At 39.3% G+C, this 20123-nt stretch overlaps 1 protein-coding gene across 3 annotated transcripts in view; it reads left to right on the forward strand.

The window, feature by feature from the left end:
- Positions 1-20123, forward strand: part of TSPAN5 (tetraspanin 5) — a 206086-nt gene that overhangs the window by 153660 nt on the left and 32303 nt on the right. For all 3 annotated transcript variants that reach the window (XM_049785304.1, XM_049785306.1, XM_049785305.1), the window contains exon 2: positions 3838-3888. In XM_049785304.1, coding sequence (XP_049641261.1) covers positions 3838-3888 — 51 coding nt within the window. The remainder of the gene's footprint in view (positions 1-3837; positions 3889-20123) is intronic.

Consider the following 20123-nt stretch of genomic DNA (forward strand, 5'->3'; position numbering starts at 1 on the left):
TAACCCCTGAGCGCTGCCGGGTGTGACCCAAAAACCACAAAAAAAAAAAAAAAAAAAAAAAAAATCACCTGACGGTCAGGGTTGACATAATTAAGGGTACTTTTTGGTAATTAACTCAGAAAAGAGAAAGGAAAAAGGAAAGTATATTTACAGGTGTATAACAGCACTTCCCCCCTTTCCCTGGTGCTGCTGGAATAGACTGTACAAGCTACCTTTAGGTTCTAGCGGTTTTAGCTGTGTCACTCTACTTTTTAAAACATACCCAGCAGAGGGCAGCTCTTCCCTTGAGGCACAAGTGTTTCTTAGCCCAGGTAATAATGGCTTTCTAGCAGCACAGATTCAAGAGATAGCTCCAAGCTCTGATGAGTAGGCATGACTATAGGACTGACCCAGTGTGACCAAATGGACTCTGCAGTGGCCTATGCACTTCCCAGTCCCATGAAGTCAAGAACCTTTCTAGGATGCTTTTTCTTCCCTAAGAGAGAGCACAGGCCTTCCCAGCCTGCGTCCCATGTTATCTACCCTGGATACTCAGGCTTCTGGGTGCTGTCTCCTCCAACTCCTATCTCACGTGGACCCACACCTCTGCCCAGATCTGAACCAGTCAGCACTTTCATCTTTTCTGGCCCTGCTCCTGTGCAGCTTTTTGAATGGAAACTCTTTTGGCTATCATAGCTCTGCTGTCCAGCTCCTACCATTGAATTCTCCTGATCTGTCCTTTACCAAGTGCTTCTACCTGCTAACTCTCATCTGGCCAACACATTTTTGAGCAGAAGTGTTGTACCAAGCAGTTCTCAGAGAGTCCAAGACAACTCCTGGCCATACATACCATGGAATTATGGTGATACAGAACGAATGGGCCAGCAACTGTGAACCATGACATGACATACACCATTGCACAACTTCTGTTGTTTGTGACTAAAGTAGACATGGTGATAACCATGTAGTGTTCATATGAGCTAGATTTGTTAAAGTTTATAAGCTGAGGAGACTTCAAAGCAAATTATTAGTAGCCAAACAGTCATTAAGAAAGAAAGCAAAATGTTCAGAAGTGGTACCAAATCTTGAGCTAGGTAAAAAATGGGAAAAGTTGGGCTGGAGTGATAGTGGGTGCTTCTTTGCACATGGTTGACCTAAGTTTGATATTCAGTGTACACAGCCCACCAGGAGTGATTCCTGAGTGCAGAGTCACGAATAACCATGAGCACTGCCAGGTATGACCCCAGTAAATAAAAGAAAGAAATTGCAAGAGTGACAGTCATCAAACAGACATGAGATAGGATTTGAGGAACCCTGGTCTACACATACATGAGGTACAAGCAGTCTCACCCCAATATCATTGAGTATGGCCCAAAATAATAGAAACCTAATTTATTGAGAATTGAGAATGTAAAGTATTTCATTAATAGTTAATTGGTTATTGGTTATATGTTGCAATGATAATAGTGAATTAAAATGTTATTTTAAAACAAATTAAACTGAATTATACTTCTGAATTTCATTTCATTGCTTTATTTAACTTTTTTTTATATAGTTCATGTGCATTCCACATGTGGATCGCTGCTCTTTGTCAAAGTGGGTGTACAGTACTCATTGCCATCTACTGAACCAGGCATTGCCATCATTGCCCTCTTGGAGATAAGGATCCTGGAGACAGAAATGGAAGTGCTCTTGAAGGCCATGCAGGAGAAGTGAGCACCAGGCTGCTCAGGAGCAGCTCCTGGCTGCAGCAGTATTTAGGGAGTGCTGTGTGCTGGAATGGAACCTGGTCTTTTCACACACACAACATGACTGGACCTGTTGAGATCTCTCTCCAGCTCCATGTTAAAAGCTTAAAGTTCATTACATTTCTAATACCCTTATTGGACATCTCATTCCTGAACCAACTTTTTTCTAAGTAGCCGCTGTATTGGGTAGGGCTGTTATCTACCTTGCCTGAAAAGTACCTTCTTTAAAAAATACTGGTAAAATGATTACATATCACTTAAAAAAACAAACATAAAAAATGAGGTGATTACAGTGTACTGGTATTCACAGATGTTTCTGTGCTGGCAGTTGTCTCTAGCTTGCTTAGTAGTTTCTGTTTGATTTTTTTGTTTCAGATGATTTCTTTGATTTCTCTGTTTCAGAAGAATCCAAGTGTTCTAAACATTCTCAGCCCTTCTCCGAGATTTGTGGGTTTCAGATCATCTGTGTGAATTATCTTCATCTTTGATTCAGGAAGAGGTGTACCAAGCATCCTTTGTGCTTTGTGCCTGTGTCTGTGTTTTGCCTCTAGTTATTTGGAGTTGGAATAACTTGATTTTAAAACAAAACATGCGGCTGAGGGAGATCAGGAGGATATTTTGTTAGTGATGTAGCACAGAAAGTATGCATAGTTGAGAGCCAGTCTTGCATTGTTCACTTGTTTAGGTTATGATGTTTAACTTACTGTTACTTATCCAACTTCTTAAACTCTTCAACTGGTTTTAGGAAACCTCAGTTAAAGCTGGAAATACTGGAGTATATTTGAGAGGAAATTATGTGTAAATCTCCATTTTCGGTGTGGGGGGGGAGAGAATAGGAGGGGTTAAGGTGCTGGCATTGTGTGGCTGACCCTGTTCAATTCCCAGCTTTGTGTATGTCTGCCAGTCACCACCAGGACTCACTCTGGAGCCCAGAGCTAGCTAGGCTGATTTTTGTGCCCTTATGTACCCACCACCACCATCAATTTACATTGTTTTCTTTCCTTTTTGGAAAGATTTCCGCTTTATTTAGATGATTCATGAAAGCGCAACTGTTTTCTTTATCAACTAACTTTTTATTTAGTCACCATGAATTAAAATATTATTTATTAAAATGAGAGTGTTTCAGGCATATTACATTTGACATCAGTCCCTTTGCCAGTGCCCTCTTCTCTCCATCATCACTTGACCCCACTTCAGTTGTCTCCCACCCACCAGTCTTCCTTCACAAGAAGTGCTGTTATTTTGTTTTTGTTTTAAATAAAAATCTGAATGTGTACTGGTAGGATTTTACAGCTAACACTTTCTTTGAGCATCTGTTATTCCTCTATTAAGTTTTTTCATTTCCTGTATATGAGAGGGATAATTCTGTTAGTCTCTTTCACTCTGACATTTCACTCAGCATGATACTCTCCAGTCTATACATTCATGTAGCAAAAATTGCTTGATTTTGCTTTTCTTATGGCTGAGTAATATTCCATTGCTTATATATGTATACATATATACATATATTAAAGTTTATCCAGTCATTTATTCTTGGACACTCTGGGTTGTTTACAGATTTTTGCTATTGTGGATAGTGCTGTAAGAAAGATAAGGGTGCATATGTCTTTTCTACATTTTGTTTTTGGGCCGTTGGGGTATAACCAAAGAAGTAGAATTGCTGGGTCAAACAGAAGCTCAATTACTAGCTTTTTAAGGAATGTCCATATATTCATATAGTTTTCCAGAAAGGCTGTCCAGTCAACATGTTCACTAGCAGTGAATTTGGGTTTCTTTTTCACTACATTCATGTCAAACTGTCAAAAATGTCATCCATGTCAAACTGATTATTTTTGTTAATTTTTATGTGTGCCAGTATCTATGGTGTAGGTATCTCATTGTTTTGATTTGCCTTTCTCTGATGATTAGTGATATAGAATGTTTTGTATATGCCCTTTAGTCATTTGTATTTCTTCTTTGAGACCATTTGATAAAGACCATTTATTAAATCTTAGGGGAAACTCATAAAAACATAATTGACTGAATGCTTTCTTATTTCTGTTAGTAAAAACTTATACTTCTAAAAGTCTATACTTATAAAAACTAACACTGCTTTCTCTTTTTCTTTCAGTTTTTGGGAATAACATTTCTTGGAATTGGACTGTGGGCGTGGAATGAAAAAGTAAGTTGTATGTCATAGAAATACACATACCTGGTTATTGAGTGTGTGCTATATACATTACATTGGTATTTGTAGAGTGTAATAATATTACTTTTACAAAGTTATATTGTTGGAAAAGAATGTCTCTTTATTCAAACAATTCTATGGAAAATTTATCAGTTCATCGAGGTGGTTTAAGAGGAATCAGTACAAATGTCTAATAGATTATGCTTTGGAATGTTATTAATTAACCAGAGATTCTAGTTTGTTTCCATGGGACCTTTCCTCACTCAGGCACAAGAATTTCAGTAATTCTGATAAATATGTTGGTTTGAGTGATAGCACAGATCTCTGAGCACAGAGTCAGGAGTAATCCCAGAGCCCCACTGGGTGTGTCCCCGCCTCAGATGCTGATCAATATTGTCAAAGCACCTGGAGCCCTTTTCTCTGTTTCACAATTTAAAAATATTCAAAACTCTTGGGCCCAAGAGATAGCACAGCGGCGTTTGCCTTGCAAGCGCCCATCCAGGACCTAAGGTGGTTGGTTTGAATCCCGGTGTCCCATATGGTCCCTCGTGCCTGCCAGGAGCTATTTCTGAGCAGACAGCCAGGAGTAACCCCTGAGCACTGCCGGGTGTGGCCCAAAAACAAAACAAAACAAAACTTAAAAACTCTGAAGATGATTTCAAGCTATTATGATTCTTTTATCAGTGTGAGCATTTACATTAAAATCAGTGGTATAAAGAAACTTAAATATGATTCATATCTGAATATTAGATAAACTTGTCATTAATATGAAAAAATTTGAATACGTGCCTGATGCAAAGTACTAAAGAATACTTGCAATTGATGGTCATGTACACTATAGTTAAAGGGAAAATCCTTAAAATCTGGGTTATCACATATAGGAGTACAGTGAAGAGATGCTGTCTGGGAAGTTTATGTTCCAAGGACACATTCATAAAACCATTGCACTGTGCCTGTCTTTACTATCACCACACACCTTGTTAAAATACATATTTAAATTTTTGGCTTTGGCACATGGGAGACATTTTAAATAGCCTCTGCTCTGCTCTCTGCTCTGTTCCATGAGGCAACTATGAAACAACCCAGCAGAAACATTTCCTAGGGCATGTCAGCAAGGTATGCTGTCTACACCAATGAAGGACAGAGGCAGAAGAGCGCAGCCCTTCCACTTTGCTTTGCAGCCACACAACTTCTAGCCAGTGAACCTCACCATAACATGTAGAAAACATCACACTACAAGGATGACAATGGAGAAACAATGCAGGCTAATACCATGCATAGAGAATAAAGATGAGAGCTTTGATGACCCAAAAAGTACCAATCACCTATTTAGCCTCTCAAATAAGGAGTTTAGAGAAGAAATGTGGAGAATTCTCAAAGAACTCAAAGAAAGCATTGATTGAATTGAAAGAAGTACAAGTAAGAATCAAGAAGATATGAAAATAGAAATCAGAAAACTCCAAACTGAAATAACAGGACTGAAAAACTTGGTAGGCAAAACGAAAACTTCACTTGGAAAGCCTCTCGAACAGAAGTAACAGCAGCTGAGTATAGAATTAGTGAGCTGGAAGATAAGAGACATAACAACTCCTTACAACAGAAGAGATGAGATAAAAAGTCTTAAAGCAAACTATCAGACAGTAGAAAATGTCCTCAAAGAATGTGAACAGACAAAAATAGAAGTCTGATAAACTCAACAGAAAAACCATGAGAATCATTGGAGCCCCAAAGACCCAGGAAGAAAATTCCCAGGAAGAATCAACAGTCAAAGACATCAATAAAAAGAAACTCTCTGAGCTAAACAATGCAAGCAACCAAATCATGCATATCTGAGGAATACCAGCTAAAAGAGATCTCTAAGAAAAGCACCACAAGAACATATTAGTCACAATGACAAATCCCACAGATAGGGATAGAACACTTAAGGCAGCAACATCGAAAAGGGAAGTTACATTCAAAAGGACATCCTCAGGGCCCGGAGAGATAGCACAGCAGTGTTTGCCTTGTAAGCAGCCGATCCGGGAACGGGAACCAAAGGTGGTTGGTTCGAATCTGGGTGTTCCAGTGCCTGCCAGGAGCTATTTCTGAGCAGACAGCCAGGAGTAACCCCTGAGCATTGCCAGGTGTGGCCCCAAAACCAAAAAAAAAAAAAAAAGGACATCCTCAGTTTACAGCAGACCTGTCACAAGAAAAGGCCTGAAGACAATGGTGTGATACAGTGACAAAAGTCAATTAAATGTATGCTTTGTCTAGAATATTGCACCCAGTCAGAATCATTTACAGGTTTGAAGGGAGTATACGTAGCATCACAGATAAACAACAGCTCAGAAATTTTAGACTCAAAACCAGCCTTAAAAGAAAAACTGGAAGGTCTATTTTAAGACAAGATTCTTAAACCAAAAGACTCACCAAACTCCAACCAAAAAAAAAAAAAAAAAAAAAAACAATGATACTAAATCCCATGATGATTATCTCTCTCAATGTCAGTGGACTAAATTCAACAGTTAAGAGACACAGAGTGGCAAAATGGATCAAAAAGCTGAGCCCACTGTTCTGCTACTTATAAGAAACGCAGGTGACTAGTCATAACTAAAATCGGCTTAAAATCAAAGAATGGAGGACTATCATCCAAGAAAACAGCTCCAATACAAAAGCTGAAGTAGTCATATTAATATCAGATGACACAAACTTTAGACTTAAAAAAGTTATAAGGAACAAAAATGAACATTTTATACTAATCAAGGGATATGAACAACAGGAAGAACTCACACTTCTAAACAAATATGGACCGAATGAGGGACCAGAAAATAAAACCATTGTTGACAAAACTTTAAAAAGATACCAGTAGCAATACAATAATAATGGGAGACCTCAACATCACCCTGTCACCCCCTTAATAGGTCAGTCAGGCTGAAACCCAATAAGAATATATTAGGTTCGAAAGGAGAAATGGAAGAAAGTAGACTATATATATATATATTGGGCACTCCATCCCCAGAAATCTGGATACACATCTTCTCCAATGCACACGGCTCATTCTCCAGGATAGACCATATGCTGGCCCATAAAACATACCTCCATAAAATCAAGGGGATGGATATTGTACAGACTACCTTCTCAGATCAAAATGCACAGAAAATAGAAGTGAACGATAAAGGGACACAAAAGAAACACTTTTATCACATAGTAATTAAGCAGATCACTACTGAAAAACCAGTGGGTCAGAGATGAAATCAGAGGAAATCAAAACATTCCTGGAAACAAACGATATCAAAGACACAAATTATCAGAATTTGTGGGACACAGCAAAAGCAGTACTAAGAGGAAAATGTATAACTTTGCAAGCAAACATCTTAAGGAAGAAGGGGCCAACATAAATAACTTAATGACACACCTTGTAAAATTAGAAAATTATCTACAAAAGGAACCAAAAATAAGAAAGGAGAAGGAAATAACAAAGCTCAGAGCAGAAATAATAAAGAGGAAATCCAAAAAAAAACAATCCAGAAGATCAAGGAAAGCAAAAGTGATTCTTTGAAAAATAAATAAGATTGTTAAATCTCTAGCAAATCTCACAAAGAAGAGAAACTTAATAAACCAGATAAGATAAGAAAAGGGTGAGATGGGGCTGGAGAGATAGCATGGAGGTAGAGAGTTTGCCTTGCATGCATTTCATAACTTCATCTCTCCTGACAGCTGATAATATTTCATTGTGTATATGTACCATACCATATATGTATATATATGTACATATACCATATGTGTATATGTACCACAGTTTCTTTAGTTTCTTTCTGTTGAAGAGCATCTTGGTTGTTTCCAGAGTCTAGCTATGGTAAATAGTGCTGCAATGAACATAGGTGTAAGGAAGGGATTTTGTATTATATTTTTGTGTTCCTAGGGAATATCCCTAGGAGTGGTATAGCTGGATAGTATGAGAGCTGAATTTCTAGTTTTTGGAGAAATCTCCATATCGCATTCCATAAAGGTTGGACTAGACGGCATTCCCACCAGCAGTGGATAAGAGTTCCGTTCTCTCTACATCTCTGCAAACACTGCTTGTTCTCATTCTTTGTGATGTGTGCCAATCTCTGTGGTGTGAGGTGATACCTTATAGTTATTTTGATTTGCATCTCCCTGATGATTAGTGATGTGGAGCATTTTTTCATGTGTCTTTTGGCCATTTGTATTTCTTTTTTGTCAAATTGTCCATTTCTTCTCCCCATTTTTTGATGGGATTAGATTTTTTTATTGTAATGTTCTGTCAGTGCCTTGTATATTTGGGATATTAGCCCCTTATCTGATGGGTATTGGGTGAATAGTTTCTTTCACTCCATGGGTGGCTCTTGTATTCTGGGCACTATTTCCTTAGAGGTGCAGAAGCTTCTCAGCTTATTATGTTCTCACCTGTTAATCTCTGCTTTCACTTGTTTGGAGAGTGTAGTTTCCTCCTTGAAGATGCCTTTAGTCTCAATGTCATGGAGTGTTTTACCTACATATTGTTCTATATACCTTATGATATCAGGTCTGATATCAAGGTCTTTCATCCATTTGGATTTTACCTTCGTACATGATGTTAGCTGGGGATCTAAGTTCACTTTTTTGCAAGTGGCTAGCCAGTTGTGCCAACACCATTTGTTGAAGAGAATTTCCTTGCTCCATTTAGGATTTCTTGCTCCTTTATCAAAAATTAGATGATTGTATGTTTGGGGAACATTCTCTGAGTACTCAAGCCTATTACACTGATCTGAAGGTCTGTCTTTATTATAACACCATGCTGTTTTGATAACTATTGCTTTGTAATATAGTTTAAAGTTGGGGAAAGTAATGCCTCCCATATTCCTTTCCCCAAGGATTGCTTTAGCTATTCGAGGGTGTTTATTGTTCCAAATCAAAAGTGTTTGATCCACTTCTTTAAAGAATGTCATGGGTATCTTTAGAGGGATCACATTAAATTTATAAAATGCTTTGGGGATTATTGCCATTTTAATTATGTTAATCCTGCCAATCCATTTCTGTATGTCCTCTCTTATTTCTTGGAACAGGTTTTATAGTTTTCTTTGAATAGGTCCTTCACGTCTTTGGTCAAGCTGACTCCAAAATATTTGAGTTTGTATGGTACTAATGTGAATGGGGTTGGGTTTTTTGGTTTTGGTTTTGGTTTTTTGGGGGTTTTTTTGTTTTGTTTTGGGGCCACCCCCAGCAGCGCTCAAGAGTTACGCCTGGCTCTACACTCAGAAATTGCTCTTGGCAGGCTCGTGGGTCCATATGGGATGCCAGGAGTCGAACCACCATCTTCTGAATGCAAGGCAAACACACTACCTCCATACTAACTCTCCGGCCTCAGTTGTTTTCTTAATGTCCATTTCTTCCCTACCATTATTGGTGTATAAAATGGCCATTGATTTCTGTGTGTTAATTTTATAGCCTTCCACGTTGCTGTATTAATCTATTGTTTCTAAGAGCTTTTTGGTAGAGTCTTTAAGGTTTTCTAAGTAGAGTATCATGTCATCTGCAAACAGTGAGAACTTGACTTCTTCCTTTCCTATCTATATGCCCTTGATATCTTTTTCTTGCCTAATCACTATAGCAAGTACTTCCAGGCTTTTAGTTTTTCTCCACTGAGGATAATATTTGCCATTGGCTTGTGGTAGATGGTCTTAACTATATTGAGAAAGGTTCCTTTCATTCCCATCTTGCTGAGAGTTTTCATCAAGAATGAGTGTTGGACTTTATCAAATGCTTTCTCTGTGGCTATTTATATGATCATGTGATTTTTATTTTTCTCTTGTTGATGTTGTGTATTATGTTGATAGATTTATGAATGTTAAACCATCCTTGCATTCCTGGGATGAAACCTACTTGATCGTAGTGAATGATCTTCTTGATGAGGCATTGGATCCTATTTGTTGAGGATGTTTGCATCTGTGTTCATCAGGGATATTGGTCTATAATTTTATTTTTTGGCAGCATATCTGTCTGGTTTTGGTATTAAGGTGATGTTGAAGCCAACATAAAAGCTGCTTGGAAATATTCCCGTTTTTTCTATTTCATGAAAGAGTCTGGCTAGGATTAGTAGTAATTTCTCTTGAAAGGTTTGAAAGAATTCATTAGTAAATCCATCTGGGCCTGGTGTTTGTTTTTGGGCAGACCTTTGATTACCGTTGTAATTTCCTCAATAGTGATGGGATGTTTAGATATGCTACATCCGGGGACGGCAAGGTGGTGCTAGAGGTAAGGTGTGTCTGCCTTGCAAGCACTAGCCAAGGAAAGATTGCGACCGAGGTTTGATCCCCCAGCGTCCCATATGGTCCCCCCAAGCCAGGGGCAATTTCTGAGCGCTTAGCCAGGAGTAACCCCTGAGCATCAAATGGGTGTGGCCTGAAAAAAAAAAAGATATGCTACATCCTCCTTACTCAACTGTGGAATGTTATAAGAGTTGAAGAATTTGTCCATTTCTTCCAAGTTCTCCTGTTTAGTGGCATACATTATTCTCAAAGTAGTCTCTGATTACCCTTTGAAACTCTGCAATATCTGTAGTGATCTCCTTTTCATTTCTAATATGGGTTATCAAGTTTCTCTCTCTTTGTGAGTTTTGCCAATGGTCTATTAAACTTGTTTATTTTTTATCTTTTTCAAAAAACCAACTTCTACTTTCTTTCTACTTTATTGATTTCTGCTTTCAGCTTTGTTATTTCCTTCTGCCTCCCTATTTTTGGTTTCTTTTGTTGATCTTTTTCTAATTTTATATGCTGCGTCATTAAGATGTTCAGGTATACCCCTTCTTCCTTCCTGATGTGGTTTGCAAAGATAAAAGTTTTCTTCTCAGAACTACTTTTGCTGTGTCCCATAGATTCTGATAGTTTATGTCTTCATTGTCATTTGTTTCCAGGAAAGTTTTGATTTCCTCTTTGATTTCATCTTGGATCCACTGGTTATTCATTAGTTGGCTGTTTAATTTCCAGTTGTTAAAGTATTTCTTCTGTGTCTTTTTGTAGTTCACTGTTGTGTATGTAAATATTTTAGGGGATTATTATGTTACTGACCCTACCCTGATCAGTGATTGTGCCCTACCCTAGAGTGTGACCTGGCATTCTGCCCCCACCCTAGGGTAGTACCTGATTCTGCTTCCACCATTGGGTGGTATCTGATCCCTCCATTGGGTGGTACCTGATTCTGGGGGATAAAAACAAGGGTCTGTGGAAGGCAAGAGGCTTTTGGCTGGAACTTATGCTGAGTCTTTGGATTTCAGTCTTGTCCACCGAATAAAGCTAATATCTCCACAAGCCTGACTGTCTGCGAGCTGTTTACCCACCGTTTCACCTCAGAACCATCAGCTGGACAGGGTGGTAGACGCGTGCTTCGAGCTAGAGGGGAAAGACCTCATCCTCCATCCCTACATCAGTCAACCTCTTCAGGGGCTGACTTGCAACAGTTCACATCTAAATTCAGAGCCTTGTGGTAGCCTGCAACATTTCTATCCTTTTGATTTTATGGAGGTAATTTTTATGTGCCAGCATGTGGTCTGTCCTGGAGAATGACCCATGTACATTGAAGAAGAATGTATATCCAGATTTCTGGGATTGGAGTGTCCTATATATCAACTAGTCCTCTTTCTTCCATTTGTCTTTTCAGGGCTAGTATATTTTTCTTGGGTTTCTGTCTGGTTGATCTCTCAAGTGTTGACAGGGCCGTGTTGAGGTCTCCCACAATTATTGTGTTATTATTGATGTCTTCTTTAAAATTTTTCAATAATTGTATTAGATAATTTGCTGGTATCTCATTGGGTGCATATATGTTTAGTAAAGTTATTTCTTCCTGTTACACATAACTTTAATTAGTACAAAGTGTCCATTGTTGTCCTTTACAACTTTTCTGAGTCTAAAGTTGGTGTCATCAGATATTAATATGGCCACCCAGCTTTTTTAAGGGTGTTGTTTACTTGGATGATTTTTCTCCAGTCTTTGATTTTGAGTCTATGATTGTTCTGACTATTCGGATGTGGTTTTTTTGTTTTTGTTTTTTGTTTTTTGGGGTTACACCCGGCAGTCCTCAGGGGTTACTCCTGGCTTCAGGCTCAGAAATTGCCCCTGGCAGGCACGCAAGACCATATGGGATGCCGGGATTTGAACCATTGACCTTCTGCATGAACAGCAAACACCTTACCTCCTTGCTTATCTCTCTGGCCCCTCAGGTGTGTTTCTTGAAGGCAGCAGAAGGTTGGGTTCACACTGTGACACCATTCTATGTCTTTTAACTAGTGCATTTAGTCCATTGACATTGAGGGAGATGATTGTCATAGGATTTGTCATCTTTGTGTATAAGTTTGGTGTGTCTGTTGGTCTGTCCTTAAGGCTGGTTTTGCATTTGTGAAGTTTTTGAGTTGTTGCTTATCCGTGAACCTATGTATTCTTCCTTCAAACCTAAACGTGAGTCGAGCTAGGTGCAGTATTCTAGGTGAAGCCTCCATTTCATTCAATCTTGTCACAATATCTCACCACTGTCTTCTGGCCTTGAGAGTTTCTTGTGCCATGTCTGCTGTAAATCTTATGGATGCTCCTTTGAATGTAATTTCCCTTTTTTTTTTCTTTTTTTTTATTTATTTATTATGAGAACAAGGGTGCAAAGAAATAGGACAAGGTAAAGTTACAGTGGAAGGACAATCACCCATAACATAATTCTCAGAAGTCCCCTTGCTGATATCTTAACTTTGAAATTTCAGCCAAAGTACATTAAGATAAATAAGACAGAATCCATGTACAAATACTTTGTCCCTCAAGTACCCAGATTGTAACACATTATAATATTTCTTAACAGTACACAAGGCAATCTAAAGCCATAAAACTTACGTAACTCCTTAAACATTACAGGCATAGTATTTTCTTACATTTCCATATACATGCATATTAGCTTAAGTTAACCTCAAATTTTAAGTGAGTTCTTTTTAAGGATTAGAGTCAAAGGAGCACAGTAAGAATGGTGTTAGAGTGGCAATTGTTGTTTGCATAGGCCCACCAAAATATGAGGGACATGGAAAGAAATAACCTTGGCCTAAGTACAAAGAGACCAGACCCCTGAAGTTTCCTGGCACAAGACCAAGTCTAGGCTCCAGGCAAGTTAGATCGTCCAATCCAATACATTGTCTGTAGTGCCAACACACTTTTATTTTTCACACAGTCTCTGTTGTTGGTATCATGTTTCTGTATTAAAGATCCTGGAATCTGCATATCTTATATTGAAGTCAGGATGTGGAGCATCCTCTCACAATCAAAGGGCAACGCAGGGAGCCCTGTCCTGTAAGCAGGTCATTGTTGTTGTTAAGACTTCTCAGTGTTAATGGAAGTCTCTTTTGAGCAGGTCGAAGTCTGAGCATTGTAGGTCTTCTGTGGTAGAGGATTGCTTCCAGGTGATGTTTTAGACCAGCCTGGATGTTTCGTGGATGGCTTCCCTGGTTCAGGGGAGAATGGATTATGCCCTTTCTTCTGAGGTCTGTGCCAGGTTGTTATGTCAATGTTCAGGGTGTAAGGTCCCTTTGCACTACAAGATTTGTGTGTTCCAATCGCTATCAAATAGGATCTTACTTGTATGTATAGTATTTTCCCATTTTAATGTGCCTATGCAAATAAGAAGCAATGCCACGTGGTGTTATTGGCGCATATGGGGGCCATAAGAACAATTCCAATGATCCCCATGACATGGTTCAATCATAAACATTAAACTGGGGGACTCTTCCACCAAAATTCCTTGTTAAACAGCTCAAAAAGAGGAGATAAAAAGTGGTTAGAATAATCACTGTATAAGACAACATTTAGTAAGAATTATAGCTGTCAGAGAAAAAACACAAAATATTCTAAAGAAATACATGTCCATTTTATATATCTTGAAACAGTTTGGGGTTGTCACACACAATGCACAGCTTTGGACTGTGATTAGGATTGTACACTACTGAAGTTAAAAAGAGTAATGTAGGTTAGTGATGTTTGAGAGGGGGTTAGAGAGTTAAGGAGTAAAAAAGAGCTTTGTAGGGGTATGGGAAAGGGCAGAATACAAAATGAGCATTCTGTATACGCAAAACATAACATGAGAATAAGGAATATTCTGAATACATGAAGTACGTGCGGGGGCGTGAGCCCCCACGCGGTTCTGTAGTTTTTGGATGCCTAGGGAGGAATTTCTCACCCCCTCCCCCCAGGGCCCGATTAACCAGGCGTGGCCCTGAAGACCCGCCAGGTGTGGGGGGAATCATGCTCGCCTGGACTAAGTGGTCAGCCCAGGAGTCCTATGGCTAGCTGTCCTGCCCAGAGCCCCCATCATACCAGTCAAAGGCACACGAAATCCTGGCATGTGGAGTGTTCTGAGCCCAGCCAGCCTCTGTAGTTTTTGGATGCCTAGGGAGGAATTTCTCACCCCCTCCCCCCCAGGGCCCGATTAACCAGGCGTGGCCCTGAAGACCCGCCTGGTGTGGGGGGAATCATGCTCGCCTGGACTAAGTGGTTAGCCCAGGGGTCCTATGGCTAGCTGTCCTGCCCAGAGCCCCCATCATACCAGTCAAAGGCACACGAAATCCTGGCATGTGGAGTGTTCTGAGCCCAGCCGAGCCTCTGTTAATTTCCCTTTTTGATCTTGCTGCTTTCAGTATCCTATCTCTATTTGTGGGATTCGTCATTGTGACTAGGATGTTCTTGGGGTGTTTTTGTTTGGGTCTCTTTTAGCTGCTACTCTTCAGTCATGCAGGATTTGAGTACATGTAGTCTTTAGCTCTGGGAGTTTCTCTGTGATGATGTCTTTGACTGTTGATTCTTCCTGTGAATCCCCTTTCTGGGCCTCTGGGACTCCAATGATTCTTATGTTGTTTCTGTCGAGTTTATCAAAGACTTCTATTTTCATCTGTTCACATTCTTTGAGTACTTTTTCTATTGTATGATTGTTTGCCTTAAGGTTCTTTTCCAGTCTCTTCTGCTGTATAGAGTTGTTCTGAATTTGATCTTCCAGTCACTGATTCTGTCCTCGGCTATTGATACCCTGCTGGAGAGGCTATCCATTGAGTTTTTCAGTTGAGCTACGCTGTTTTCAGATCTGCTATTTTAGTTTGGAGTTTTCTGATTTCTGTCTTTTTGTTCTGTTCAGCTAGAACTATATTTTCTTTGTTTTCCATGAGGATCCTCCTCATTTCTATTCTAAACTCCTTTTCTGAGAGGTTAATCAGATGGTTTATATTTTTTGTGTCATCAGAGCTATCATCTTCATTCTTTGTGTATGGTGTTTGTCTATGAGGTTTTCCCATTGTCACATGTGTAGTGTGATTTTTTTTTCCTACATGTTATGGTGGGGTTCATTTGTTAGAAAGAGCACATGGCCACGAAGCAAAGTGGAGACGCCATGCTCTTCTGGAGCTGCTAGGAGAGCAATTTTGCTGGGCCCTTCTTGGCCCACCCAGGAGAGGTTCAGGACACAGGACAGTAGAAAATCATGCACAGGCAACACAGTCTCTCCCAGTTGGTAATCACTCAGCAGGGGCAGATTCTCAGACCTGATGTCACAGACAGTGGACCTGCATTTCTGCCGGTTACCTCTATAGCCAGTTTTCACTGAGACTCAGTGTTTCTTGGCTTTCCAGCCCCAAGCAACTCTAGGAGAGCGATTTTGCTAGGCCCTTCTTGGCCCACTCAGGAGAGGTTCAGGACACAGGACAGTAGAAAAACACGCGCAGGCGACACTCACAATCTCTCCCTGTTGGTAATCACTCAGCAGGGGCAGATTCTATGACCTGACGTCACAGACAGAGGATCTGTAGCACTTATCTTAGTTGCAGACTTTCCCGTTTGCCAGATGCAAGGCCTTCGCATGCCATTGCTGGCATGTGTGCCATAGGTTCACCATCATGGGTCTAGGCCATCTACCACAAGCTAACTGCAAATATTCTCAATGGAGGCAAATTAAAATCCTTTCTTCTAAAATCTGGTACTAGGTAATTTTGTCCCCTCTTACCACCACCATTCAACATAGTACTGGAAGTACTTGTCATAGCAATTAGGCAAGAAAAAGTTATCAATGTCATCCAGATAGGAACAGAAGTAATCAATGTCTGCAGATGACAGGCTATTATATTTAGAAAACCCTAAAGACTCTACCAAAAAGTTCTAGAAACAGCAGTTTTATATAGCAAAGTAGCAGGCTATAAAATTAACATACAAAAATAAATAGCCTTCTTATACACAAATAATGATAGAGAGATATGGACATTTAAAAAGTTCCATGAGTCAGATTGGTAACACAATGGTGGAGCATTTGCCTTGCACATGGCTGACCCAGGATGGACAAGGGTTCAATCCCCAGTATCTTATATGGTTCCCTGAGCCTGGAGTGATTTCTGAGAGCAGAGCCAGGAGTAACCCCTTAGTGCTTCAAGGTGTGATTTCCCCCCCCAAAAAAAAAACAAACATAAAACCCAATCATATTCACATTAGTGCCACACAAACTCAAATATCTTGGAGTCAACTTGACTAAAGGTTTAACACCTATGCAAAGTAAACTACAAAATCTGCTTCAAGAAATAAAAGAGGACACAAGGAAAAGGAGACACATACCCTGTTCATGGATTTGGAGAATTACCATCATTAAAATAGCAATACTTTATGACTGAAATTCAACTACAGACATGATTATAATTATATAAAGATATCGAAAAAATAAACAAAACTCCCCAAAGCATTGTACAGTTTTCATGCAATCCCTCTAAAGATACCCATGACATTCTTCAAAGAAGTGGATGAAACATTCCTGAAATTCATTTGGAGCAATAAATACCCAGGATTAGCTAAAACAACCCTTAGGAAAACAAAGGGGGGAGGCTTCTCTTTCCCCGCCTTTAAATTGTACTCCAAAACAATAGTCATCAAAGCATGATATTGCAAGAAAGACCCTCAGATCAGTGGAATGGACTTGAGTATTCAAAGAATGTTACCCAGACATACTGTCAATTAGTCTCTGATAAAGGGGCAAGAAACCCTCTTCAACAAGTGGTTCTGGGACAATTGATCAGCCTCATGCAAAAAAAGCAAACTCAGACCTCCATCTAACACAATGCACAAAGGTCAAATCCAAATGGATTTAGACGTTGATATTAGACCTACAACCCTAAGGTATATAGAAAAGTAAAACACTCCATGACATTGAAACTAAAGACATCTTCAAGGAAGAAACAACACTGTCCAAATAAGCAGAAACAGAGATAATCAAATTGGACTTCCTTCCGCCATTTTTCTAGTGTTCCCACATTTCTCCCCTCCACCTCCTTCTAATGTTCAGCTTTCTATTGCATAATAGTTTTACTCTTATTTCTATTGCCTTTTAGGGTTTTTTTTAATTCCTTTTTGAAGTTTCTTTATATCTCACATATGAGAGATATCATTTTGTATCTGTGTGTCCATACTTTTCCCTTTTTTCCGTACATCTTATGACCCAAGCAGTGGAATTCTAAATGAAATATTACTTCCTTTTTATTTTTTCTTTGGAAGTGAAATCATTGGCATTTTATCTGTTCTGGCATTTGCCTGCACAATACAGCTTTATTAGCTGTATCTTGTGAGGATGAGGTATATTCACTGAATAGAAGATGTAAACTAAAATCTTAACTTAAACATTTATTTCTTAGATATTTCACCATTTGAGTTTTACCACAGCCTTAAGCTACGTGTTTCTCTAAAGTGTTCCATGCATTAAAAAAGGAGAGGAAAACTAAAAGTCCAGCAAACAAAGATCTCTCCACCCCTTTTCCCAGCATGCATCCCATATCGCCCCTCCTTTGCTGCTTTAAGTGGTCCCTTCTGTGTCTTTCTTGTTGTAGATTGGGTATCAATTCTGTTGTAGTTGGCTTTGGATTTGGTGTTTAAGTCTGATCATTTTTTTATTTCTACTTAATGTTCATACGACTGTTTGATCTTGGTGTCCTCCATTATTTCCCCCTCAATTTGTGAGGCAGAATAAGATGGTTCAAGTTATGTGGTTCTGTTTGAAGGTAAGAAAAAAAGAAAAGAAAAAGGGAGGGCACAGATTCAAACAACCACTCGTTACCCTCAGTTCTGAATCCATTAGGTATCAAGACTGACCTCCTGCCCCAATAAGCCATCACCCACTTCCCAAGTGAGGGGACACTCACTCAGCCCCACTGTTCTGTTCACTTTTAAGACAGCTCATTTCTATAATTATTATTTGTATCATTTCAGAATTAATTTAACATTTTTGTCTTTTTGTTGTTGTTGTTTTTGATTTTTGGTTTTTGGGTCACACCTGGCAGCACTCAGGGGGCTCAGAAATCGCTCCTGGCAGGCTCTGGGGACCATATGGGATGCCGGGATTTGAACCACCGTCCTTCTGCATGCAAGGCAAATGCCTTACCTCCATGCTATCTCTCTGGCCCCAACATTTTTGTCTTTTAAACGTTAAAAAATATTTTAGTCACTGTGTCTTACAATACTGTTTTTTTTTTAATTTAAGCATTGTTGTTACAAAAATGTTTATAATTGTTTCAGTTATCAAATATACACTATTCTTCACCAGTGCAAATTTCCCACCACCAGTATTCCCCATCTCCCTCCACCTCCACCCTACCCCCTGTCTGTCTTCAAGACAGATGTTCTATTTGTCTCTCTTACTATCAATGTTACGGTAGTTGTTAACACCGTTATTTCTCTCACTGAACCCACTGCTCTTTGTGGTAAGCTTCTTATCATAGGCTGATCCTTCGCGCTCATATCTATTATCTCTATTGCCATACTCTTATTTTTCTTAAAACCCACAGATGAATAAAACTATTCTTTGTATCTCTATGTCCCTCTGACTCATTTCACTCAGCATAATAGCACAATAGTCTCCATATCCATCCACATATAGACAAATTTCATGACTTAATTTTTCCTGACAGCTGTGTATTATTCCATTGTATAGATGTACCAATGTTTTTTAGTCAAACATTTGTTTTTGGCATCTGGGTTGTTTCCAGATTCTGACTACTGTAAATAGAGCTGCAGAGGGCATTTTTGTTTTGTGTTTTTATGTTCTAGGATATAACCCTAGTAGTGGTATTGCTGGATCATATGGGAGCTCAATTTCCAGTTTTTTAAGGAATAGCATTATTGTTTTCCAGAAAAGCTGAAATAGATGGTGTTTCCATGAGCAGTGTGAGTTTTTTTCTCCTCGCATTTATGCCAGCACAGATTGTTCTTGTTCTTTGTGATGTGTGCCAGTCTCTGTGACGTGAGATGACCTCATTGTTGTTTTGATTTGCATCTCCCTGATGTAGTGTTGTAGAGCATTATTTCATGTGCCTTTTGGCCATCTGTATTTCTTTTTTGAGGAAATGTCTGTTCACTTTCTCCGATTTTTTTTTTTGGGTTAGGTTTCTTTTTTTATGTTAAGTTCTGTCAGTACTTGTATATCTTATATATTAACCCCTTTTCTGATGGGTATTGGGTGAATAGTTTCTCCCATTGCATGGATGGCCTTTGTATCCTAGTATTGTTTCTTTTGAAGTGCAAAAGCTGGGGGAAAAAAACTGGGAAGTTTAATGTAGTCTCATTTGTTTATCTCTGCATCCACTTGTTTGGACAGTGGTGTTTCCTCCTTGAAGATACCTTTAGTATCAATGCCATAGAGTGTTTGACTATTGTCTATTTTCTTCTATATACCTTTATATCAGTGGTTCTCAAATAATGGGGCACGCCCCCCGAGGGGGGCGCGAGGTTCTGTAAAAGGGGGCACGTTTGACCTCAGCAAACACTGTCATAACAAGCTAAGCCCTGTGTTTATGTCTCTGTATGTCTCTGGAGCTGAGAGTTGCTGTGTCCTGCTTCAAGCCGCTTCAAAAAGCTATGCATTTCAAAACGTGCTCATTTTAGCCATTAATCCAGACATCACTTCCGATTTAAAAAAATCAGCTCAAGGGGCCGGAGAGATAGCACAGTGGTAAGGCGTTTGCCTTGCATGCCAAAGGACAGCGGTTTGAATCCCGGCATCCCATATGGTCCCCCGAGCCTGCCAGGAGCGATTTCTGAGGTAGAGCCAGCAGTAACCCCTGATCGCTGCCAGGTGTGACCCAAAAACCAGAAACCAAAAAAAAAAAAAATCAGCTCAAATTATTTTATATATTTTTGTTTTGTAGGTAAAGTTTTTTTGTTTTTTGTTTTTAATTTTTATTTTGATCATATTGGCTTGCATATCTTTCACAGTAG

This window comes from Suncus etruscus, chromosome 13 (assembly GCF_024139225.1).
Source record: "Suncus etruscus isolate mSunEtr1 chromosome 13, mSunEtr1.pri.cur, whole genome shotgun sequence".
Classification (NCBI taxonomy): Eukaryota; Metazoa; Chordata; class Mammalia; order Eulipotyphla; family Soricidae; genus Suncus; species Suncus etruscus.